Source organism: Apium graveolens, chromosome 8 (assembly GCF_009905375.1).
Source record: "Apium graveolens cultivar Ventura chromosome 8, ASM990537v1, whole genome shotgun sequence".
Taxonomy (NCBI): Eukaryota; Viridiplantae; Streptophyta; class Magnoliopsida; order Apiales; family Apiaceae; genus Apium; species Apium graveolens.
Window position 1 is genome coordinate 262810335 of NC_133654.1, and position 26300 is coordinate 262836634.

General features: G+C 31.0%; 3 protein-coding genes across 3 annotated transcripts; all 3 read right to left on the reverse strand.

Annotated features, from left to right (window-relative positions):
- Positions 1–16546: 16546 nt before the first annotated feature.
- On the reverse strand, positions 16547–17508 carry LOC141678799 (transcription factor DIVARICATA-like). Its single transcript, XM_074485192.1, has 2 exons — positions 17068–17508; positions 16547–16961 (listed from the first exon to the last, which is right to left on the reverse strand). The coding sequence occupies exons 1-2, from the start codon at positions 17460–17462 to the stop codon at positions 16718–16720; spliced, it is 639 nt and encodes a 212-aa protein (XP_074341293.1). The 5' UTR covers positions 17463–17508; the 3' UTR covers positions 16547–16717.
- A 2418-nt stretch (positions 17509–19926) lies between these two features.
- LOC141678850 (transcription factor DIVARICATA-like) lies at positions 19927–20927 on the reverse strand. Its single transcript, XM_074485259.1, has 2 exons — positions 20514–20927; positions 19927–20407 (listed from the first exon to the last, which is right to left on the reverse strand). The coding sequence occupies exons 1-2, from the start codon at positions 20906–20908 to the stop codon at positions 20164–20166; spliced, it is 639 nt and encodes a 212-aa protein (XP_074341360.1). The 5' UTR covers positions 20909–20927; the 3' UTR covers positions 19927–20163.
- A 2429-nt stretch (positions 20928–23356) lies between these two features.
- Positions 23357–24347, reverse strand: LOC141678840 (transcription factor DIVARICATA-like). Its single transcript, XM_074485246.1, has 2 exons — positions 23943–24347; positions 23357–23836 (listed from the first exon to the last, which is right to left on the reverse strand). The coding sequence occupies exons 1-2, from the start codon at positions 24335–24337 to the stop codon at positions 23593–23595; spliced, it is 639 nt and encodes a 212-aa protein (XP_074341347.1). The 5' UTR covers positions 24338–24347; the 3' UTR covers positions 23357–23592.
- Between the last annotated feature and the right edge of the window lie 1953 nt (positions 24348–26300).

Consider the following 26300-nt stretch of genomic DNA (forward strand, 5'->3'; position numbering starts at 1 on the left):
GGGACTACTTAACAATGTGGTATGGTGAGTGCAGCTGGGCTCTAGGACACAAAGGCAATATGCAAACTAGACCAATGTGTTCTTAAAAGTTAGAGAAATGGACTCTTTCAAGAGCTTTTTGATGAAGGAGAATTGAGGGGCACGGAGACCCAAAAGTTAATTTATCTTAGTACGTAGATAATTTTGTCAAAAAAATAATCTATTCAAAATATTTTTAAATATCTTTAAATGTGATATACAAAAAAAATTACTTAAAAGTCAATCCAATATCATCTCTATAAACATCATTCTCATTTGGTTTTTTGAGGACAGAAAATCCCTGCATGTTTCTCTCTCTTTTTTGTTGAGAAAGAGACTTGAAATCCTAGGCACACACAATTATGACTTTATGTAGCAATAGTAGAAGTCTTTCGAAACCAAAAATAATAAGTGTGGTTAGGATACTTAAATATTATCAAAACATCAACACTCTACTAAAGATAAAAAAAAATTCTAGAAAAGAATTTTTACTGCATATTTTTTTAAAAATTAAACATTACTTTTAAAAAATTATTGGAATAACCATTATAAGAAACAAGGCTAAATTCGAGTAATTTTGAAACAGTCATTTTTAAGGGAGTTGAATTTAGGAGTTGGGTCATTTTTATACTAAATTCGACCACTGATAAATACAACCACTTAATTACCTCCTAATAAATTTCACACAATGGTGTCCAATTTAATATTTAGTTTAATATTAAAAAATCCCACCATAAAATTAAAATTTAAATCCGACTCGAATAGTCCAATATTAAGAGTCGTTTTCTTGTATTTAGGCTTATTTTCTTGTTGTGAATAACACAATATTATAAGTGAAATTTATAAAAAAAAATATTTAAAACATCCATTTTAAATATTACTCCCTCCATCTCATTTTATGTGTCTTCTTTGAATTTGTGGCCTTCAAATTGACTTAAGTTTGACCAAAGTTTATTAATAATTTATAATTAAACAAAATAAAAAAATTACATCACCGGAAAGTAGATTTAATCTACTTTAATATATAATTTTTAGTTTTTTAAAATATTATAGAGTAATGTTTAATGGTTGGTTGGTCAATTTGACTTCTATAAAAGAAATGTGACACATAAGAGGGAGTAAATATTATGGACCATGCAGTATGCATTCTTCATATTAAACTATATTATGCAGCATCATCAAAGTCCCTTCATAATCAGGGAATCGTTATTGTTACATATAGTTGTAAGATTCCTGAAGAAATTAGACAATGGAAAAAAGACAGAAAGAACACCGGTAGTATCTTTAAAAGTTGATACATCCACATACATCAACCCAGTATTATTAGTAAGTAGGTATATATATAACCATAGGCTGCTAAATTTATTTAGGAAAGGATCTGGCCAAAGACACCGAGGACCCAAACTTGCATGGGCTACAGTTGCAACAAAAACACTGAATGTCGTTAATAGTTGTCCTATGTTTCTCAGCCGCTGTTTTCTGCATGCGCTTGAAGAATTTTTGAGCATGACTTGCAACCTGAGCTGGAGTCCTGGAAGACACAAAAAACTGGGATATGTTCTTCCAGTCTCCTTTTCCGCATTCTTCTACCCCCCTCATAAATGCCCTGTCAAATTTACTCAACCAAAATTTAAATAATTTAAGTTAACAAGATGATTATATGTTTAAAGGAAACAAATTTAAAAAGAGACCATTGAAGATTGTAATGTTACCAGTGTTCTTCCATTGTCCATGGGACACCTCTTTTATTTGGCCTGCTGGTCTGCTGGTTAACTTGTTCTATTACTTCCTCCTCCCCCATGGTATCCTCTAGGACAATATCATCAAAATGACCGTTCTCCTCTATGACAATATCTTCAAATTCACGACTTGATCCAGTTCAATTCCTCCATCAAAATCTCATGATGAAGTTGAATGGATGCCATGGTTTTCCATGGCATCACAACAGCCACCCTTTGAAAAAATGCAGCTGAGCCATAGTCTTCAAATTCTGCCATAGTATTTTCATATAACTTATTATCTTTAAAAGTCCATCCATCACTAGTATACACATCATTCTCATTTGGTTGTTGAGGGATTTTAGAGAATAATTCCTCCATGTTTCTCCCTCTTTTTTCTCTGAAAAGAGAGATGGGTAGAATACTGAAGGTAAAGGTGACGCTATATAGGACTGTAGAAGGTTTTTTTTAAATCAAAAAAATTAATGAGGCAATCTGTAAGGATATAGTAGATGAGATATGAGTGTTACTAGGATACTATAAAAAATTATTGAAACGTCAGCAACACCGTACTAAAGATAAAGTTTATAAAAAAGAATTGTTAAAAAAATATTTAGTTAAAAATTATTTAAAGTCAGCACCGTATTACTTACAATATAATATACTACTCTCACTCAAAAAAATATTTCATTTTCTCATATATTTATGTTATACAATTATTTTGTGTTGAATGCATACATTTAAACACTAGTCAAATTAGAGTACAGACGTATAAAAAATTATAAAATTATAATAATACACTTTTTTCTTTATTTTAAAAATTAAGTTAATTTTTCTCTAATCTATTTAATTTTCTATTTTTTTAACAATAACTTATAAGTTACATATTTATTTATATATTTCAAATTCTTTGCATTGAGTCAAAGAGAAAAATAGAAATTTTTAACCCAATTTTTAGAAATTTGATAAATAGATTTGTCCGTTAAAATCTAATTGTCAAGTTAACTAGATCATTGATAAAGAATAAATATTTTTCCAGTAAATTAAATTATATAATTTGTTTTTACGTGAAGTAAATAAATTTTGTACGCAAAATCAAACTTAATGTGGTATATTATTATCACATCCAAACCGATAACCGAATGCGCACCATACCTAACAACCCACCACATGTTAGCCCTAAAAAACTAGCGATTTGGTACACATTAGTTGTTAATTTATCTATAAAGGTCTTAAACACAATTATTTTGATCGATGTGTGATGTTACAAAAACCCCCTCTTACAAACTCGATGTCCTCGTCGAGCCAACAAACACACATACGGAACCCGGACAGTGCATCTGCCATTTCGGCCATGCAGATTTCTGATACCATTTATAACACCCAGAAGTGTGTTGTCGGGAGGGAATACTTTGTTCGAAAGAAAGATGCCTCAAGAAGTGGTTGCTCCTCGAGTGTTTCTTGTTTGGCTCCCGGGTCCTGAGCCTGGGAGTGGTCCGGCTCCTGGACCTGAGTGCTAGCAGAGGGTCTCCCTAAAGTATATTTTCCTACTCTTTCCATTGTCTCAAAAATACCAACAACAACTAACAAAAACTTCCGAGTAACAATATTGATCAAATTTTTCGAAAATCGTAAAAAGTATCCATAACAATAACAAGAAGTAACAAACAACTTTCGGGACTAGTTTAAACAATCTTTTGGGACTACTTAACAATGTGGTATGGTGAGTGCAGCTGGGCTCTAGGACACAAAGGCAATATGCAAACTAGACCAATGTGTTCTTAAAAGTTAGAGAAATGGACTCTTTCAAGAGCTTTCTGATGAAGGAGAATCGAGGGGCACCGAGACCCAAAAGTTAATTTATCTTAGTACGTAGATAATTTTGTCAAAAAAATAATCTATTCAAAATATTTTTAAATATTTTTAAATGTGATATACAAAAAAAATTACTTAAAAGTCAATCCAATATCATCTCTATAAACATCATTCTCATTTGGTTTTTTGAGGACAGAAAATCCCTGCATGTTTCTCTCTCTTTTTTTGTTGAGAAAGAGACTTGAAATCCTAGGCACACACAATTATGACTTTATGTAGCAATAGTAGAAGTCTTTCGAAACCAAAAATAATAAGTGTGGTTAGGATACTTAAATATTATCAAAACATCATCAACACTCTATTAAAGATAAAAAAAAATCTAGAAAAGAATTTTTACTGCATATTTTTTTAAAAATTAAACATTACTTTTAAAAAATTATTGGAATAACCATTATAAGAAACAAGGCTAAATTCGACTAATTTTGAAACAGTCATTTTTAAGGGAGTTGAATTTAGGAGTTGGGTCATTTGTATACTAAATTCGACCACTGATAAATACAACCACTTAATTACCTCCTAATAAATTTCACACAATGGTGTCCAATTTAATATTTAGTTTAATATTAAAAAATCCCACCATAAAATTAAAATTTAAATCCGACTCGAATAGTCCAATATTAAGAGTCGTTTTCTTGTATTTAGGCTTATTTTCTTGTTGTGAATAACACAATATTATAAGTGAAATTTATATAAAAAAATATTTAAAACATCCATTTTAAATATTACTTCCTCCATCTCATTTTATGTGTCTTCTTTGAATTTGTGGCCTTCAAATTTACTTAAGTTTGACCAAAGTTTATTAATAATTTATAATTAAACAAAATAAAAAAATTACATCACCGGAAAGTAAATTTAATCTACTTTAATATATAACTTTTAGTTTTTTAAAATAATATAGAGTAATGTTTAATGGTTGGTTGGTCAATTTGACTTCTATAAAAGAAATGTGACACATAAGAGGGAGTAAATATTATGGACCATGCACTATGCATTCTTCATATTAAACTATATTATGCAGCATCATCAAAGTCCCTTCATAATCAGGGAATCGTTATTGTTACATATAGTTGTAAGATTCCTGAAGAAATTAGACAATGGAAAAAAGACAGAAAGAACACCGGTAGTATCTTTAAAAGTTGATACATCCACATACATCAACCCAGTATTATTAGTAAGTAGGTATATATATAACCATAGGCTGCTAAATTTATTTAGGAAAGGATCTGGCCAAAGACACCGAGGACCCAAACTTGCATGGGCTACAGTTGCAACAAAAACACTGAATGTCGTTAATAGTTGTCCTATGTTTCTCAGCCGCTGTTTTCTGCATGCGCTTGAAGAATTTTTGAGCATGACTTGCAACCTGAGCTGGAGTCCTGGAAGACACAAAAAACTGGGATATGTTCTTCCAGTCTCCTTTTCCGCATTCTTCTACCCCCCTCATAAATGCCCTGTCAAATTTACTCAACCAAAATTTAAATAATTTAAGTTAACAAGATGATTATATGTTTAAAGGAAACAAATTTAAAAAGAGACCATTGAAGATTGTAATGTTACCAGTGTTCTTCCATTGTCCATGGGACACCTCTTTTATTTGGCCTGCTGGTCTGCTGGTTAACTTGTTCTATTACTTCCTCCTCCCCCATGGTATCCTCTAGGACAATATCATCAAAATGACCGTTCTCCTCTATGACAATATCTTCAAATTCACGACTTGATCCAGTTCAATTCCTCCATCAAAATCTCATGATGAAGTTGAATGGATGCCATGGTTTTCCATGGCATCACAACAGCCACCCTTTGAAAAAATGCAGCTGAGCCATAGTCTTCAAATTCTGCCATAGTATTTTCATATAACTTATTATCTTTAAAAGTCCATCCATCACTAGTATACACATCATTCTCATTTGGTTGTTGAGGGATTTTAGAGAATAATTCCTCCATGTTTCTCCCTCTTTTTTCTCTGAAAAGAGAGATGGGTAGAATACTGAAGGTAAAGGTGACGCTATATAGGACTGTAGAAGGTTTTTTTTAAATCAAAAAAATTAATGAGGCAATCTGTAAGGATATAGTAGATGAGATATGAGTGTTACTAGGATACTATAAAAAATTATTGAAACGTCAGCAACACCGTACTAAAGATAAAGTTTATAAAAAAGAATTGTTAAAAAAATATTTAGTTAAAAATTATTTAAAGTCAGCACCGTATTACTTACAATATAATATACTACTCTCACTCAAAAAAATATTTCATTTTCTCATATATTTATGTTATACAATTATTTTGTGTTGAATGCATACATTTAAACACTAGTCAAATTAGAGTACAGACGTATAAAAAATTATAAAATTATAATAATACACTTTTTTCTTTATTTTAAAAATTAAGTTAATTTTTCTCTAATCTATTTAATTTTCTATTTTTTTAACAATAACTTATAAGTTACATATTTATTTATATATTTCAAATTCTTTGCATTGAGTCAAAGAGAAAAATAGAAATTTTTAACCCAATTTTTAGAAATTTGATAAATAGATTTGTCCGTTAAAATCTAATTGTCAAGTTAACTAGATCATTGATAAAGAATAAATATTTTTCCAGTAAATTAAATTATATAATTTGTTTTTACGTGAAGTAAATAAATTTTGTACGCAAAATCAAACTTAATGTGGTATATTATTATCACATCCAAACCGATAACCGAATGCGCACCATACCTAACAACCCACCACATGTTAGCCCTAAAAAACTAGCGATTTGGTACACATTAGTTGTTAATTTATCTATAAAGGTCTTAAACACAATTATTTTGATCGATGTGTGATGTTACAAAAACCCCCTCTTACAAACTCGATGTCCTCGTCGAGCCAACAAACACACATACGGAATCCGGACAGTGCATCTGCCATTTCGGCCATGCAGATTTCTGATACCATTTATAACACCCAGAAGTGTGTTGTCGGGAGGGAATACTTTGTTCGAAAGAAAGATGCCTCAAGAAGTGGTTGCTCCTCGAGTGTTTCTTGTTTGGCTCCCGGGTCCTGAGCCTGGGAGTGGTCCGGCTCCTGGACCTGAGTGCTAGCAGAGGGTCTCCCTAAAGTATGTTTTCCTACTCTTTCCATTGTCTCAAAAATACCAACAACAACTAACAAAAACTTCCGAGTAACAATATTGATCAAATTTTTCGAAAATCGTAAAAAGTATCCATAACAATAACAAGAAGTAACAAACAGCTTTCGGGACTAGTTTAAACAATCTTTTGGGACTACTTAACAATGTGGTATGGTGAGTGCAGCTGGGCTCTAGGACACAAAGGCAATATGCAAATTAGACCAATGTGTTCTTAAAAGTTAGAGAAATGGACTCTTTCAAGAGCTTTCTGATGAAGGAGAATCGAGGGGCACCGAGACCCAAAAGTTAATTTATCTTAGTACGTAGATAATTTTGTCAAAAAAATAATCTATTCAAAATATTTTTAAATATTTTTAAATGTGATATACAAAAAAAATTACTTAAAAGTCAATCCAATATCATCTCTATAAACATCATTCTCATTTGGTTTTTTGAGGACAGAAAATCCCTGCATGTTTCTCTCTCTTTTTTTGTTGAGAAAGAGACTTGAAATCCTAGGCACACACAATTATGACTTTATGTAGCAATAGTAGAAGTCTTTCGAAACCAAAAATAATAAGTGTGGTTAGGATACTTAAATATTATCAAAACATCATCAACACTCTATTAAAGATAAAAAAAAATCTAGAAAAGAATTTTTACTGCATATTTTTTTAAAAATTAAACATTACTTTTAAAAAATTATTGGAATAACCATTATAAGAAACAAGGCTAAATTCGACTAATTTTGAAACAGTCATTTTTAAGGGAGTTGAATTTAGGAGTTGGGTCATTTGTATACTAAATTCGACCACTGATAAATACAACCACTTAATTACCTCCTAATAAATTTCACACAATGGTGTCCAATTTAATATTTAGTTTAATATTAAAAAATCCCACCATAAAATTAAAATTTAAATCCGACTCGAATAGTCCAATATTAAGAGTCGTTTTCTTGTATTTAGGCTTATTTTCTTGTTGTGAATAACACAATATTATAAGTGAAATTTATATAAAAAAATATTTAAAACATCCATTTTAAATATTACTTCCTCCATCTCATTTTATGTGTCTTCTTTGAATTTGTGGCCTTCAAATTTACTTAAGTTTGACCAAAGTTTATTAATAATTTATAATTAAACAAAATAAAAAAATTACATCACCGGAAAGTAAATTTAATCTACTTTAATATATAATTTTTAGTTTTTTAAAATAATATAGAGTAATGTTTAATGGTTGGTTGGTCAATTTGACTTCTATAAAAGAAATGTGACACATAAGAGGGAGTAAATATTATGGACCATGCAGTATGCATTCTTCATATTAAACTATATTATGCAGCATCATCAAAGTCCCTTCATAATCAGGGAATCGTTATTGTTACATATAGTTGTAAGATTCCTGAAGAAATTAGACAATGGAAAAAAGACAGAAAGAACACCGGTAGTATCTTTAAAAGTTGATACATCCACATACATCAACCCAGTATTATTAGTAAGTAGGTATATATATAACCATAGGCTGCTAAATTTATTTAGGAAAGGATCTGGCCAAAGACACCGAGGACCCAAACTTGCATGGGCTACAGTTGCAACAAAAACACTGAATGTCGTTAATAGTTGTCCTATGTTTCTCAGCCGCTGTTTTCTGCATGCGCTTGAAGAATTTTTGAGCATGACTTGCAACCTGAGCTGGAGTCCTGGAAGACACAAAAAACTGGGATATGTTCTTCCAGTCTCCTTTTCCGCATTCTTCTACCCCCCTCATAAATGCCCTGTCAAATTTACTCAACCAAAATTTAAATAATTTAAGTTAACAAGATGATTATATGTTTAAAGGAAACAAATTTAAAAAGAGACCATTGAAGATTGTAATGTTACCAGTGTTCTTCCATTGTCCATGGGACACCTCTTTTATTTGGCCTGCTGGTTAACTTGTTCTATTACTTCCTCCTCCCCCATGGTATCTGTTGGAAAAACTTAGAGAAAAAAGAAGACACCTACATTTTGCAGAGAACTTGTACTGCTATATTTCTTGTTATTTCTTTTCTTCTTCTAAAACTCAAATTAAACTATTCTAAAATAATATTTTTCTCTAATAATTAATCATTGCTAAATATCTAATAATTAAATAAACAAATAATTAATAACTAAATTTAAGATTATTCCAACATTCACCCCCATAATCTTAAATTTACGAAGCACTCTCTCTTCGCCTGTGATGCACTTCTCTCCAAAAATACTTTGGAGCACATTCTCTCCACAACTCTAAAGGAGAGTCTCTAAGTTTAGTGGTTCTCCACACTAAACTTAGAGACTCTTATAAAAATACATACATTTATATATATATATATATTATATAGCAGTACAAGTTCTCTCCAAAAAAAAAATGTAGGTGTCTTTTTCTCCAAGTTTTTACAACATGGCATCAGAGCTATATGTTCTAGGGCTTGTGAGACTTTTATAAAAATACATACATTTATATATATATATATTAAGTATTTATGTGTGATTTCAAATGGCATTAAAAATTTCTCCATATATATTTAGTGAAGTATCAAGATGAAATGATAGGTGGAAAAGAAAAGAAAAGCAAGAGATCAATGAGGGAGGAAGAAATTGGAGGAAAAAATGAGGGACTGCTATTAGCTAAAGGTTCATCCTCAAAAGGCACATGTAACAAAGTTCAATGCAACCATTGTCATAAGATGGGACATGAAAAAAAAGACTGCTGGTACAAAGGAAAGCCACAATGCTACAAATGCAAAAAATATGGGCATCTGGCAAAGAATTGTAGATTTCAGAATGATGAAGAAAGGATGGCACAATTGATCGAGGGAGAACCACTCCTTTAGAGTTGTGGAGAGAAAGTGCTCCAAAGTGTTTTTGGAGAGAAAGTGCTCCAAAGTGTTTTTGATGAGATAGTGCATCAAAATTGATGGTGGTGAGAAGTGCATCACAGGCGAAGAGAAAGTGATTCGTAAATTTAAGATTATGGGGGTGAATGTTGGAATAATCTTAAATTTAGTTATTAATTATTTGTTTATTTAATTATTAGATATTTAGCAATAGATTAATTATTAGAGAAAAATATTATTTTAGAATTGTTTAGTAGTGGGGTAGTGGAGTTATGAAGTAAATTATGGACATGTAATTTACCCATTAATTAGTAGTGGTTAGTTTTAGTAATAGTTTGTTTTAATATGTTTGTAAAGCCTATATAATGGCTAGTTTACCTTGAGTTTTAGAAGAGAAAAAGAAAAACAAGAAATATAGCAGTACAAGTTCTCTGCAAAAAAAAAAATGTAGGTGTCTTTTTCTCCAAGTTTTTTCAACATAATGTTGGAATAATCTTAAATTTAGTTATTAATTATTTGTTTATTTAATTATTAGATATTTAGCAATAGATTAATTATTAGAGAAAAATATTATTTTAGAATTGTTTAGTAGTGGGCTAGTGGAGTTATGGAGTAAATTATGGACATGTAATTTACCCATTAATTAGTAGTGGTTAGTTTTAGTAGTAGTTAGTTTTAATATGTTTGTAAAGCCTATATAATGGCTAGTTTACCTTGAGTTTTAGAAGAGAAAAAGAAAAACAAGAAATATAGCAGTACAAGTTCTCTGCAAAAAAAAATGTAGGTGTCTTTTTCTCTAAGTTTTTTCAACATGGTATCAGAGCTATATGTTCTAGGGCTTGTGAGACTTTTATAAAAATACATACATTTATATATATATATATATTAAGTATTTATGTGTGATTTCAAATGGCATTAAAAATTTCTCCATATATATTTAGTGAAGTATCAAGATGAAATGATAGGTGGAAAAGAAAAGAAAAGCAAGAGATCAATGAGGGAGGAAGAAATTGGAGGAAAAAATGAGGGACTGCTATTAGCTAAAGGTTCATCCTCAAAAGGCACAGGTAACAAAGTTCAATGCAACCATTGTCATAAGATGGGACATGAAGAAAAAGACTGCTGGTACAAAGGAAAGCCACAATGCTACAAATGCAAAAAATATGGGCATCTGGCAAAGAATTGTAGATTTCAGAATGATGAAGAAAGGATGACACAATTGATCGAGGGAGAACCACTCCTTTAGAGTTGTGGAGAGAAAGTGCTCCAAAGTGTTTTTGGAGAGAAAGTGCTCCAAAGTGTTTTTGATGAGATAGTGCATCAAAATTGATGGTGGTGAGAAGTGCATCACAGGCGAAGAGAAAGTGCTTCGTAAATTTAAGATTATGGGGGTGAATGTTGGAATAATCTTAAATTTAGTTATTAATTATTTGTTTATTTAATTATTAGATATTTAGCAATAGATTAATTATTAGAGAAAAATATTATTTTAGAATTGTTTAGTAGTGGGCTAGTGGAGTTATGGAGTAAATTATGGACATGTAATTTACCCATTAATTAGTAGTGGTTAGTTTTAGTAGTAGTTAGTTTTAATATGTTTGTAAAGCCTATATAATGGCTAGTTTACCTTGAGTTTTAGAAGAGAAAAAGAAAAACAAGAAATATAGCAGTACAAGTTCTCTGCAAAAAAAAATGTAGGTGTCTTTTTCTCTAAGTTTTTTTCAACATTCTCTCCACAACTCTAAAATACAATTTCTTTCATGGCCTCTTGAGCCATGATATCTTTCTCATTATTTCTCCCGCTCATGTTCCTCTTTCATTTTTATAAGAGACTCTTATAAAACTTAGAGAAAAAGTGCTTCGTAAATTTAAGATTATGGGGGTGAATGTTGGAATAATCTTAAATTTACGAAGCACTTTCTCTTCACAACTCTAAAATAAAATTTCTTTCATGGCCTCTTGAGCCATGATATCTTTCTCATTATTTCCCCCGCTCATGTTCCTCTTTCATTTTTATTCTTGCTTCTCTTTCCTTTTCCACGTACCATTTCATCTTGATATTTCACTAAATATATATGGAGAAATTTTTAATACCATTTGAAATCTCAGATAAATACTTAATATATATATATATAAATGTATGTATTTTTATAAGAGTCTCACAAGCCTTATAACATATAGCTCTGATACCATGTTGAAAAAAACTTAGAGAAAAAGACACCTACATTTTTTTTTTGCAGAGAACTTGTACTGCTATATTTCTTGTTTTTCTTTTTCTCCTGTAAAACTCAAGGTAAACTAGCCATTATATAGGCTTTACAAACATATTAAAACTAACTACTACTAAAACTAACCACTACTAATTAATGGGTAAATTACATGTCCATAATTTACTCCATAACTCCACTAGCCCACTACTAAACAATTCTAAAATAATATTTTTCTCTAATAATTAATCTATTGCTAAATATCAAATAATTAAATAAACAAATAATTAATAACTAAATTTAAGATTATTCCAACATTCACCCCCATAATCTTAAATTTACGAAGCACTTTCTCTTCGCCTGTGATGCACTTCTCATCACCATCAATTTTGATGCACTATCTCATCAAAAACACTTTGGAGCACTTTCTCTCCAAAAACACTTTGAAGCACTTTCTCTCCACAACTCTAAAGGAGTGGTTCTCCCTCGATCAATTGTGCCATCCTTTCTTCATCATTCTGAAATCTACAATTCTTTGCCAGATGCCCATATTTTTTGCATTTGTAACATTGTGGCAAAGAATTGTAGATTTCAGAATGATGAAGAAAGGATGGCACAATTGATCGAGGGAGAACCACTCCTTTAGAGTTGTGGAGAGAAAGTGCTTCAAAGTGTTTTTGGAGAGAAAGTGCTCCAAAGTGTTTTTGATGAGATAGTGCATCAAAATTGATGGTGATGAGAAGTGCATCACAGGCGAAGAGAAAGTGCTTCGTAAATTTAAGATTATGGGGGTGAATGTTGGAATAATCTTAAATTTAGTTATTAATTATTTGTTTATTTAATTATTAGATATTTAAAAGTGCTTCAAAGTGTTTTTGGAGAGAAAGTGCTCCAAAGTGTTTTTGATGAGATAGTGCATCAAAATTGATGGTGATGAGAAGTGCATCACAGGCGAAGAGAAAGTGCTTCTCTAAATATATATGGAGAAATGGTACGTGGAAAAAGGAAAGAGAAGCAAAAAAAAAATGTAGGTGCCTTTTTCTCCAAGTTTTTTCAACATTGGCATCAGAGCCATATGATCCAGGGCTTATAAAACTCTTCTAAAAATACACATATACATATATATACATATATATATATATATTATCTTTAATATTTTCCATGGCATCAAACAATTTCTCCGTCTCTATTCCATTATCCAAAGGAGATCAATGAGGGAGGAAGAAATTGGAGAAAAAAATGAGGGACTGCTATTAGCTAAAGCTTCATCCTCAAAAGGTACATGTAACAAAGTTCAATGCAACCATTGTCATAAGATGGGACATGAAGGAAAAGACTGCTGGTAAAAAGGAAAGCCACAATGTTACAAATGTAAAAAATATGGGCATCTGACAAAGAATTGTAGATTTCAGAATGATGAAGAAAGGATGACACAATTGATCGAGGGAGAACCACTCCTTTAGAGTTGTGGAGAGAAAGTGCTTCAAAGTGTTTTTGGAGAGAAAGTGCTCCAAAGTATTTTTGATGAGATAGTGCATCAAAATTGATGGTGGTGAGAAGTGCATCACAGGCGAAGAGAAAGTGCTTCGTAAATTTAAGATTATGGGGGTGAATGTTGGAATAATCTTAAATTTAGTTATTAATTATTTGTTTATTTAATTATTTGATATTTAGCAATAGATTAATTATTAGAGAAAAATATTATTTTAGAATTGTTTAGTAGTGGGCTAGTGGAGTTATGGAGTAAATTATGGACATGTAATTTACCCATTAATTAGTAGTGGTTAGTTTTAGTAGTAGTTAGTTTTAATATGTTTGTAAAGCCTATATAATGGCTAGTTTACCTTGAGTTTTATGAGAGGAAAAGAAAACAAGAAATATAGCAGTACATGTATGTGTCTTTTTTCTCTAAGTTTTCCAACAGTATCCTCTAGGACAATATCATCAAAATGACCGTTCTCCTCTATGACAATATCTTCAAATTCACCGTTAGATAACTTGATCCAGTTCAATTCCTCCATCAAAATCTCATGATGAAGTTGAATGGATGCCATGGTTTTCCATGGCATCACAACAGCCACCCTTTGAAAAAATGCAGCTGAGCCATAGTCTTCAAATTCTGCCATAGTATTTTCATATAACTTATATCTTTAAAAGTCCATCCATCACTGGTATACACATCATTCTCATTTGGTTGTTGAGGGATTTTAGAGAATAATTCCTCCATGTTTCTCCCTCTTTTTTCTCTGAAAAGAGAGATGGGTAGAATAAAGGTAAAGGTGACGCTATATAGGACTGTAGAAGGTTTTTTTAAAATTAAAAAAATTAATGAGGCAATCTGTAAGGATATAGTAGATGAGATATGAGTGTTCCTAGGATACTATAAAAAATTATTGAAACGTCAGCAACACCGTACTAAGGATAAAGTTTATAAAAAAGAATTGTTAAAAAAATATTTAGTTGAAAATTATTTAAAGTCAGCACCGTATTACTTACAATATAATATACTACTCTCACTCAAAAAAATATTTCATTTTCTCATATATTTATGTTATACAATTATTTTGTGTTGAATGCATACATTTAAACACTAGTCAAATTAGAGTACATACGTATAAAAAATTATAAAATTATAATAATACACTTTTTTTCTTTATTTTAAAAATTAAGTTAATTTTTCTCTAATCTATTTAATTTTCTATTTTTTTAACAATAACTTATAAGTTACATATTTATTTATATATTTCAAATTCTTTGCATTGAGTCAAAGAGAAAAGTAGAAATTTTTAACCCAATTTTTAGAAATTTGATAAATAGATTTGTCCGTTAAAAACTAATTGTCAAGTTAACTAGATCATTGATAAAGAATAAATATTTTTCCAGTAAATTAAATTATATAATTTGTTTTTACGTGAAGTAAATAAATTTTGTACGCAAAATCAAACTTAATGTGGTATATTATTATCACATCCAAACCGATAACCGAATGCGCACCATACCTAACAACCCACCACATGTTAGCCCCAAAAAACTAGCGATTTGGTACACATTAGTTGTTAATTTATCTATAAAGGTCTTAAACACATTTATTTTGATCGATGTGTGATGTTACAAACACCCCCTCTTACAAACTCGATGTCCTCGTCGAGCCAACAAACACACATACGGAACCCGGACAGTGCATCTGCCATTTCGGCCATCCAGATTTCTGATACCATTTATAACACCCAGAAGTGTGTTGTCGGGAGGGACTACTTTGTTCGAAAGAAAGATGCCTCAAGAAGTGGTTGCTCCTCGAGTGTTTCTTGTTTGGCTCCCGGGTCCTGAGCCTGGGAGTGGTCCGGCTCCTGGACCTGAGTGCTAGCAGAGGGTCTCCCTAAAGTATGTTTTCCTACTCTTTCCATTGTCTCAAAAATACCAACAACAACTAACAATAACTTCCGAGTAACAATATTGATCTAATTTTTCGAAAATCGTAAAAAGTATCCATAACAATAACAAGAAGTAACAAACAGCTTTCGGGACTAGTTTAAACAATCTTTTGGGACTACTTAACAATGTGGTATGGTGAGTGCAGCTGGGCTCTAGGACACAAAGGCAATATGCAAACTAGACCAATGGGTTCTTATAAGTTAGAGAAATTGACTCTTTCAAGAGCTTTCTGATGAAGGAGAATCGAGGGGCACCGAGACCCAAAAGTTAATTTATCTTAGTACGTAGATAATTTTGTCAAAAAAATAATCTATTCAAAATATTTTTAAATATTTTTAAATGTGATATACAAAAAAAATTACTTAAAAGTCAATCCAATATCATCTCTATAAACATCATTCTCATTTGGTTTTTTGAGGACAGAAAATCCCTGCATGTTTCTCTCTCTTTTTTTGTTGAGAAAGAGACTTGAAATCCTAGGCACACACAATTATGACTTTATGTAGCAATAGTAGAAGTCTTTCGAAACCAAAAATAATAAGTGTGGTTAGGATACTTAAATATTATCAAAACATCATCAACACTCTATTAAAGATAAAAAAAATTCTAGAAAAGAATTTTTACTGCATATTTTTTTAAAAATTAAACATTACTTTTAAAAAATTATTGGAATAACAATTATAAGAAACAAGGCTAAATTCGAGTAATTTTGAAACAGTCATTTTTAAGGGAGTTGAATTTAGGAGTTGGGTCATTTTTATACTAAATTCGACCACTGATAAATACAACCACTTAATTACCTCCTAATAAATTTCACACAATGGTGTCCAATTTAATATTTAGTTTAATATTAAAAAATCCCACCATAAAATTAAAATTTAAATCCGACTCGAATAGTCCAATATTAAGAGTCGTTTTCTTGTATTTAGGCTTATTTTCTTGTTGTGAATAACACAATATTATAAGTGAAATTTATAAAAAAAAAATATTTAAATCATCCATTTTAAATATTACTCCCTCCATCTCATTTTATGTGTCTTCTTTGAATTTGTGGCCTTCAAATTGACTTAAGTTTGACCAAAGTTTATTAATAATTTATAATTAAACAAAATAAAAAAATTACATCACCGGAAAGTAGATTTAATCTACTTTAATATATAATTTTTAGTTTTTTAAAATAATATAGAGTAATGTTTAATGGTTGGTTGGTCAATTTGACTTCTATAAAAGAAATGTGACACATAAGAGGGAGTAAATATTATGGACCATGCAGTATGCATTCTTCATATTAAACTATATTATGCAGCATCATCAAAGTCCCTTCATAATCAGGGAATCGTTATTGTTACATATAGTTGTAAGATTCCTGAAGAAATTAGACAATGGAAAAAAGACAGAAAGAACACGGGTAGTATCTTTAAAAGTTGATACATCCACATACATCAACCCAGTATTATTAGTAAGTAGGTATATATATAACCATAGGCTGCTAAATTTATTTAGGAAAGGATCTGGCCAAAGACACCGAGGACCCAAACTTGCATGGGCTACAGTTGCAACAAAAACACTGAATGTCGTTAATAGTTGTCCTATGTTTCTCAGCCGCTGTTTTCTGCATGCGCTTGAAGAATTTTTGAGCATGACTTGCAACCTGAGCTGGAGTCCTGGAAGACACAAAAAACTGGGATATGTTCTTCCAGTCTCCTTTTCCGCATTCTTCTACCCCCCTCATAAATGCCCTGTCAAATTTACTCAACCAAAATTTAAATAATTTAAGTTAACAAGATGATTATATGTTTAAAGGAAACAAATTTAAAAAGAGACCATTGAAGATTGTAATGTTACCAGTGTTCTTCCATTGTCCATGGGACACCTCTTTTATTTGGCCTGCTGGTCTGCTGGTTAACTTGTTCTATTACTTCCTCCTCCCCCATGGTATCCTCTAGGACAATATCATCAAAATGACCGTTCTCCTCTATGACAATATCTTCAAATTCACCGTTAGATAACTTGATCCAGTTCAATTCCTCCATCAAAATCTCATGATGAAGTTGAATGGATGCCATGGTTTTCCATGGCATCACAACAGCCACCCTTTGAAAAAATGCAGCTGAGCCATAGTCTTCAAATTCTGCCATAGTATTTTCATATAACTTATTATCTTTAAAAGTCCATCCATCACTAGTATACACATCATTCTCATTTGGTTGTTGAGGGATTTTAGAGAATAATTCCTCCATGTTTCTCCCTCTTTTTTCTCTGAAAAGAGAGATGGGTAGAATACTGAAGGTAAAGGTGACGCTATATAGGACTGTAGAAGGTTTTTTTTAAATTAAAAAAATTAATGAGGCAATCTGTAAGGATATAGTAGATGAGATATGAGTGTTCCTAGGATACTATAAAAAATTATTGAAACGTCAGCAACACCGTACTAAGGATAAAGTTTATAAAAAAGAATTGTTAAAAAAATATTTAGTTAAAAATTATTTAAAGTCAGCACGGTATTACTTACAATATAATATACTACTCTCACTCAAAAAAATATTTCATTTTCTCATATATTTATGTTATACAATTATTTTGTGTTGAATGCATATATTTAAACACTAGTCAAATTAGAGTACATACGTATAAAAAATTATAAAATTATAATACTACACTTTTTTCTTTATTTTAAAAATTAAGTTAATTTTTCTCTAATCTATTTAATTTTCTATTTTTTTAACAATAACTTATATGTTACATATTTATTTATATATTTCAAATTCTTTGCATTGAGTCAAAGAGAAAAGTAGAAATTTTTAACCCAATTTTTAGAAATTTGATAAATAGATTTGTCCGTTAAAAACTAATTGTCAAGTTAACTAGATCATTGATAAAGAATAAATATTTTTCCAGTAAATTAAATTATATAATTTGTTTTTACGTGAAGTAAATAAATTTTGTACGCAAAATCAAACTTAATGTGGTATATTATTATCACATCCAAACCGATAACCGAATGCGCACCATACCTAACAACCCACCACATGTTAGCCCCAAAAAACTAGCGATTTGGTACACATTAGTTGTTAATTTATCTATAAAGGTCTTAAACACATTTATTTTGATCGATGTGTGATGTTACAAACACCCCCTCTTACAAACTCGATGTCTTCGTCGAGCCAACAAACACACATACGGAACCCGGACAGTGCATCTGCCATTTCGGCCATGCAGATTTCTGATACCATTTATAACACCCAGAAGTGTGTTGTCGGGAGGGACTACTTTGTTCGAAAGAAAGATGCCTCAAGAAGTGGTTGCTCCACGAGTGTTTCTTGTTTGGCTCCCGGGTCCTGAGCCTGGGAGTGGTCCGGCTCCTGGACCTGAGTGCTAGCAGAGGGTCTCCCTAAAGTATGTTTTCCTACTCTTTCCATTGTCTCAAAAATACCAACAACAACTAACAAAAACTTCCGAGTAACAATATTGATCTAATTTTTCGAAAATCGTAAAAAGTATCCATAACAATAACAAGAAGTAACAAACAGCTTTCGGGACTAGTTTAAACAATCTTTTGGGACTACTTAACAATGTGGTATGGTGAGTGCAGCTGGGCTCTAGGACACAAAGGCAATATGCAAACTAGACCAATGGGTTCTTAAAAGTTAGAGAAATGGACTCTTTCAAGAGCTTTCTGATAAAGGAGAATCGAGGGGCACCGAGACCCAAAAGTTAATTTATCTTAGTATGTAGATAATTTTGTCAAAAAAATAATCTATTCAAAATATTTTTAAATATTTTTAAATGTGATATACAAAAAAAATTACTTAAAAGTCAATCCAATATCATCTCTATAAACATCATTCTCATTTGGTTTTTTGAGGACAGAAAATCCCTGCATGTTTCTCTCTCTTTTTTTGTTGAGAAAGAGACTTGAAATCCTAGGCACACACAATTATGACTTTATGTAGCAATAGTAGAAGTCTTTCGAAACCAAAAATAATAAGTGTGGTTAGGATACTTAAATATTATCAAAACATCATCAACACTCTATTAAAGATAAAAAAAATTCTAGAAAAGAATTTTTACTGCATATTTTTTTAAAAATTAAACATTACTTTTAAAAAATTATTGGAATAACCATTATAAGAAACAAGGCTAAATTCGAATAATTTTGAAACAGTCATTTTTAAGGGAGTTGAATTTAGGAGTTGGGTCATTTTTATACTAAATTCGACCAGTGATAAATACAACCACTTAATTACCTCCTAATAAATTTCACACAATGGTGTCCAATTTAATATTTAGTTTAATATTAAAAAATCCCACCATAAAATTAAAATTTAAATCCGACTCGAATAGTCCAATATTAAGAGTCGTTTTCTTGTATTTAGGCTTATTTTCTTGTTGTGAATAACACAATATTATAAGTGAAATTTATAAAAAAAAATATTTAAAACATCCATTTTAAATATTACTCCCTCCATCTCATTTTATGTGTCTTCTTTGAATTTGTGGCCTTCAAATTGACTTAAGTTCGACCAAAGTTTATTAATAATTTATAATTAAACAAAATAAAAAAATTACATCACCGGAAAGTAGATTTAATCTACTTTAATATATAATTTTTAGTTTTTTAAAATAATATAGAGTAATATTTAATGGTTGGTTGGTCAATTTGACTTCTATAAAAGAAATGTGACACATAAGAGGGAGTAAATATTATGGACCATGCACTATGCATTCTTCATATTAAACTATATTATGCAGCATCATCAAAGTCCCTTCATAATCAGGGAATCGTTATTGTTACATATAGTTGTAAGATTCCTGAAGAAATTAGACAATGGAAAAAAGACAGAAAGAACACCGGTAGTATCTTTAAAAGTTGATACATCCACATACATCAACCCAGTATTATTAGTAAGTAGGTATATATATAACCATAGGCTGCTAAATTTATTTAGGAAAGGATCTGGCCAAAGACACCGAGGACCCAAACTTGCATGGGCTACAGTTGCAACAAAAACACTGAATGTCGTTAATAGTTGTCCTATGTTTCTCAGCCGCTGTTTTCTGCATGCGCTTGAAGAATTTTTGAGCATGACTTGCAACCTGAGCTGGAGTCCTGGAAGACACAAAAAACTGGGATATGTTCTTCCAGTCTCCTTTTCCGCATTCTTCTACCCCCCTCATAAATGCCCTGTCAAATTTACTCAACCAAAATTTAAATAATTTAAGTTAACAAGATGATTATATGTTTAAAGGAAACAAATTTAAAAAGAGACCATTGAAGATTGTAATGTTACCAGTGTTCTTCCATTGTCCATGGGACACCTCTTTTATTTGGCCTGCTGGTCTGCTGGTTAACTTGTTCTATTACTTCCTCCTCCCCCATGGTATCCTCTAGGACAATATTATCAAAATGACCGTTCTCCTCTATGACAATATCTTCAAATTCACCGTTAGATAACTTGATCCAGTTCAATTCCTCCATCAAAATCTCATGATGAAGTTGAATGGATGCCATGGTTTTCCATGGCATCACAACAGCCACCCTTTGAAAAAATGCAGCTGAGCCATAGTCTTCAAATTCTGCCATAGTATTTTCATATAACTTATTATCTTTAAAAGTCCATCCATCACTAGTATACACATCATTCTCATTTGGTTGTTGAGGGATTTTAGAGAATAATTCCTCCATGTTTCTCCCTCTTTTTTCTCTGAAAAGAGAGATGGGTAGAATACTGACGCTATATAGGACTGTAGAAGGTTTTTTTTAAATTAAAAAAATTAATGAGGCAATCTGTAAGGATATAGTAGATGAGATATGAGTGTTCCTAGGATACTATAAAAAATTATTGAAACGTCAGCAACACCGTACTAAGGATAAAGTTTATAAAAAAGAATTGTTAAAAAATTATTTAGTTAAAAATTATTTAAAGTCAGCACCGTATTACTTACAATATAATATACTACTCTCACTCAAAAAAATATTTCATTTTCTCATATATTTATGTTATACAATTATTTTGTGTTGAATGCATACATTTAAACACTAGTCAAATTAGAGTACATACGTATAAAAAATTATAAAATTATAATAATACACTTTTTTCTTTATTTTAAAAATTAAGTATATTTTTCTCTAATCTATTTAATTTTCTATTTTTTTAACAATAACTTATAAGTTACATATTTATTTATATATTTCAAATTCTTTGCATTGAGTCAAAGAGAAAAGTAGAAATTTTTAACCCAATTTTTAGAAATTTGATAAATAGATTTGTCCGTTAAAAACTAATTGTCAAGTTAACTAGATCATTGATAAAGAATAAATATTTTTCCAGTAAATTAAATTATATAATTTGTTTTTACGTGAAGTAAATAAATTTTGTACGCAAAATCAAACTTAATGTGGTATATTATTATCATATCCAAACCGATAACCGAATGCGCACCATACCTAACAACCCACCACATATTAGCCCCAAAAAACTAGCGATTTGGTACACATTAGTTGTTAATTTATCTATAAAGGTCTTAAACACAATTATTTTGATCCATGTGTGATGTTACAAACACCCCCTCTTACAAACTCGATGTCCTCGTCGAGCCAACAAACACACATACGGAACCCGGACAGTGCATCTGCCATTTCGGCCATGCAGATTTCTGATACCATTTATAACACCCAGAAGTGTGTTGTCGGGAGGGAATACTTTGTTCGAAAGAAAGATGCCTCAGGAAGTGGTTGCTCCTCGAGTGTTTCTTGTTTGGCTCCCGGGTCCTGAGTCTGGGAGTGGTCCGCTGGACCTGAGTACTAGTAGAGGGTCTCCCTAAAGTATGTTTTCCTACTCTTTCCATTGTCTCAAAAATACCAACAACAACTAACAAAAACTTCCGAGTAACAATATTGATCTAATTTTTCGAAAATCGTAAAAAGTATCCATAACAATAACAAGAAGTAACAAACAGCTTTCGGGACTAGTTTAAACAATCTTTTGGGACTACTTAACAATGTGGTATGGTGAGTGCAGCTGGGCTCTAGGACACAAAGGCAATATGCAAACTAGAGCAATGGGTTCTTAAAAGTTAGAGAAATGGACTCTTTCAAGAGCTTTCTGATGAAGAAGAATCGAGGGGCACCGAGACCCAAAAGTTAATTTATCTTAGTACGTAGATAATTTTGTCAAAAAAATAATCTATTCAAAATATTTTTAAATATTTTTAAATGTGATATACAAAAAAAATTACTTAAAAGTCAATCCAATATCATCTCTATAAACATCATTCTCATTTGGTTTTTTGAGGACAGAAAATCCCTGCATGTTTCTCTCTCTTTTTTTGTTGAGAAAGAGACTTGAAATCCTAGGCACACACAATTATGACTTTATGTAGCAATAGTAGAAGTCTTTCGAAACCAAAAATAATAAGTGTGGTTAGGATACTTAAATATTATCAAAACATCATCAACACTCTATTAAAGATAAAAAAATTCTAGAAAAGAATTTTTACTGCATATTTTTTTAAAAATTAAACATTACTTTTAAAAAATTATTGGAATAACCATTATAAGAAACAAGGCTAAATTCGAGTAATTTTGAAACAGTCATTTTTAAGGGAGTTGAATTTAGGAGTTGGGTCATTTTTATACTAAATTCGACCACTGATAAATACAACCACTTAATTACCTCCTAATAAATTTCACACAATGGTGTCCAATTTAATATTTAGTTTAATATTAAAAAATCCCACCATAAAATTAAAATTTAAATCCGACTCGAATAGTCCAATATTAAGAGTCGTTTTCTTGTATTTAGGCTTATTTTCTTGTTGTGAATAACACAATATTATAAGTTAAATTTATAAAAAAAAATATTTAAAACATCCATTTTAAATATTACTCCCTCCATCTCATTTTATGTGTCTTCTTTGAATTTGTGGCCTTCAAATTGACTTAAGTTTGACCAAAGTTTATTAATAATTTATAATTAAACAAAATAAAAAAATTACATCACCGGAAAGTAGATTTAATCTACTTTAATATATAATTTTTAGTTTTTTAAAATAATATAGAGTAATGTTTAATGGTTGGTTGGTCAATTTGACTTCTATAAAAGAAATGTGACACATAAGAGGGAGTAAATATTATGGACCATGCACTATGCATTCTTCATATTAAACTATATTATGCAGCATCATCAAAGTCCCTTCATAATCAGGGAATCGTTATTGTTACATATAGTTGTAAGATTCCTGAAGAAATTAGACAATGGAAAAAAGACAGAAAGAACACCGGTAGTATCTTTAAAAGTTGATACATCCACATACATCAACCCAGTATTATTAGTAAGTAGGTATATATATAACCATAGGCTGCTAAATTTATTTAGGAAAGGATCTGGCCAAAGACACCGAGGACCCAAACTTGCATGGGCTACAGTTGCAACAAAAACACTGAATGTCGTTAATAGTTGTCCTATGTTTCTCAGCCGCTGTTTTCTGCATGCGCTTGAAGAATTTTTGAGCATGACTTGCAACCTGAGCTGGAGTCCTGGAAGACACAAAAAACTGGGATATGTTCTTCCAGTCTCCTTTTCCGCATTCTTCTACCCCCCTCATAAATGCCCTGTCAAATTTACTCAACAAAAATTTAAATAATTTAAGTTAACAAGATGATTATATGTTTAAAGGAAACAAATTTAAAAAGAGACCATTGAAGATTGTAATGTTACCAGTGTTCTTCCATTGTCCATGGGACACCTCTTTTATTTGGCCTGCTGGTCTGCTGGTTAACTTGTTCTATTACTTCCTCCTCCCCCATGGTATCCTCTAGGACAATATCATCAAAATGACCGTTCTCCTCTATGACAATATCTTCAAATTCACCGTTAGATAACTTGATCCAGTTCAATTCCTCCATCAAAATCTCATGATGAAGTTGAATGGATGCCATGGTTTTCCATGGCATCACAACAGCCACCCTTTGAAAAAATGCAGCTGAGCCATAGTCTTCAAATTCTGCCATAGTATTTTCATACAACTTATTATCTTTAAAAGTCCATCCATCACTAGTATACACATCATTCTCATTTGGTTGTTGAGGGATTTTTGAGAATAATTCCTCCATGTTTCTCCCTCTTTTTTCTCTGAAAAGAGAGATGGGTAGAATACTGACGCTATATAGGACTGTAGAAGGTTTTTTTAAAATTAAAAAAATTAATGACGCAATCTGTAAGGATATAGTAGATGAGATATGAGTGTTCCTAGGATACTATAAAAAATTATTGAAACGTCAGCAACACCGTACTAAGGATAAAGTTTATAAAAAAGAATTGTTAAAAAAATATTTAGTTAAAAATTATTTAAAGTCAGCACCGTATTACTTACAATATAATATACTACTCTCACTCAAAAAAATATTTCATTTTCTCATATATTTATGTTATACAATTATTTTGTGTTGAATGCATACATTTAAACACTAGTCAAATTAGAGTACATACGTATAAAAAATTATAAAATTATAATAATACACTTTTTTCTTTATTTTAAAAATTAAGTTAATTTTTCTCTAATCTATTTAATTTTCTATTTTTTTAACAATAACTTATAAGTTACATATTTATTTATATATTTCAAATTCTTTGCATTGAGTCAAAGAGAAAAGTAGAAATTTTTAACCCAATTTTTAGAAATTTGATAAATAGATTTGTCCGTTAAAAACTAATTGTCAAGTTAACTAGATCATTGATAAAGAATAAATATTTTTCCAGTAAATTAAATTATATAATTTGTTTTTACGTGAAGTAAATAAATTTTGTACGCAAAATCAAACTTAATGTGGTATATTATTATCACATCCAAACCGATAACCGAATGCGCACCATACCTAATAACCCACCACATATTAGCCCCAAAAAACTAGCGATTTGGTACACATTAGTTGTTAATTTATCTATAAAGGTCTTAAACACAATTATTTTGATCCATGTGTGATGTTACAAACACCCCCTCTTACAAACTCGATGTCCTCGTCGAGCCAACAAATACACATACGGAACCCGGACAGTGCATCTGCCATTTCGGCCATGCAGATTTCTGATACCATTTATAACACCCAGAAGTGTGTTGTCGGGAGGGAATACTTTGTTCGAAAGAAAGATGCCTCAAGAAGTGGTTGCTACTCGAGTGTTTCTTGTTTGGCTCCCGGGTCCTGAGTCTGGGAGTGGTCCGCTGGACCTGAGTACTAGCAGAGGGTCTCCCTAAAGTATGTTTTCCTACTCTTTCCATTGTCTCAAAAATACCAACAACAACTAACAAAAACTTCCGAGTAACAATATTGATCTAATTTTTCGAAAATCGTAAAAAGTATCCATAACAATAACAAGAAGTAACAAACAGCTTTCGGTACTAGTTTAAACAATCTTTTGGGACTACTTAACAATGTGGTATGGTGAGTGCAGCTGGGCTCTAGGACACAAAGGCAATATGCAAACTAGAGCAATGGGTTCTTAAAAGTTAGAGAAATGGACTCTTTCAAGAGCTTTCTGATGAAGAAGAATCGAGGGGCACCGAGACCCAAAAGTTAATTTATCTTAGTACGTAGATAATTTTGTCAAAAAAATAATCTATTCAAAATATTTTTAAATATTTTTAAATGTGATATACAAAAAAAATTACTTAAAAGTCAATCCAATATCATCTCTATAAACATCATTCTCATTTGGTTTTTTGAGGACAGAAAATCCCTGCATGTTTCTCTCTCTTTTTTTGTTGAGAAAGAGACTTGAAATCCTAGGCACACACAATTATGACTTTATGTAGCAATAGTAGAAGTCTTTCGAAACCAAAAATAATAAGTGTGGTTAGGATACTTAAATATTATCAAAATATCATCAACATTCTATTAAAGATAAAAAAAATTCTAGAAAAGAATTTTTAATGCATATTTTTTTAAAAATTAAACATTACTTTTAAAAAATTATTGGATAACCATTATAAGAAACAAGGCTAAATTCGAGTAATTTTGAAACAGTCATTTTTAAGGGAGTTGAATTTAGGAGTTGGGTCATTTTTATACTAAATTCGAC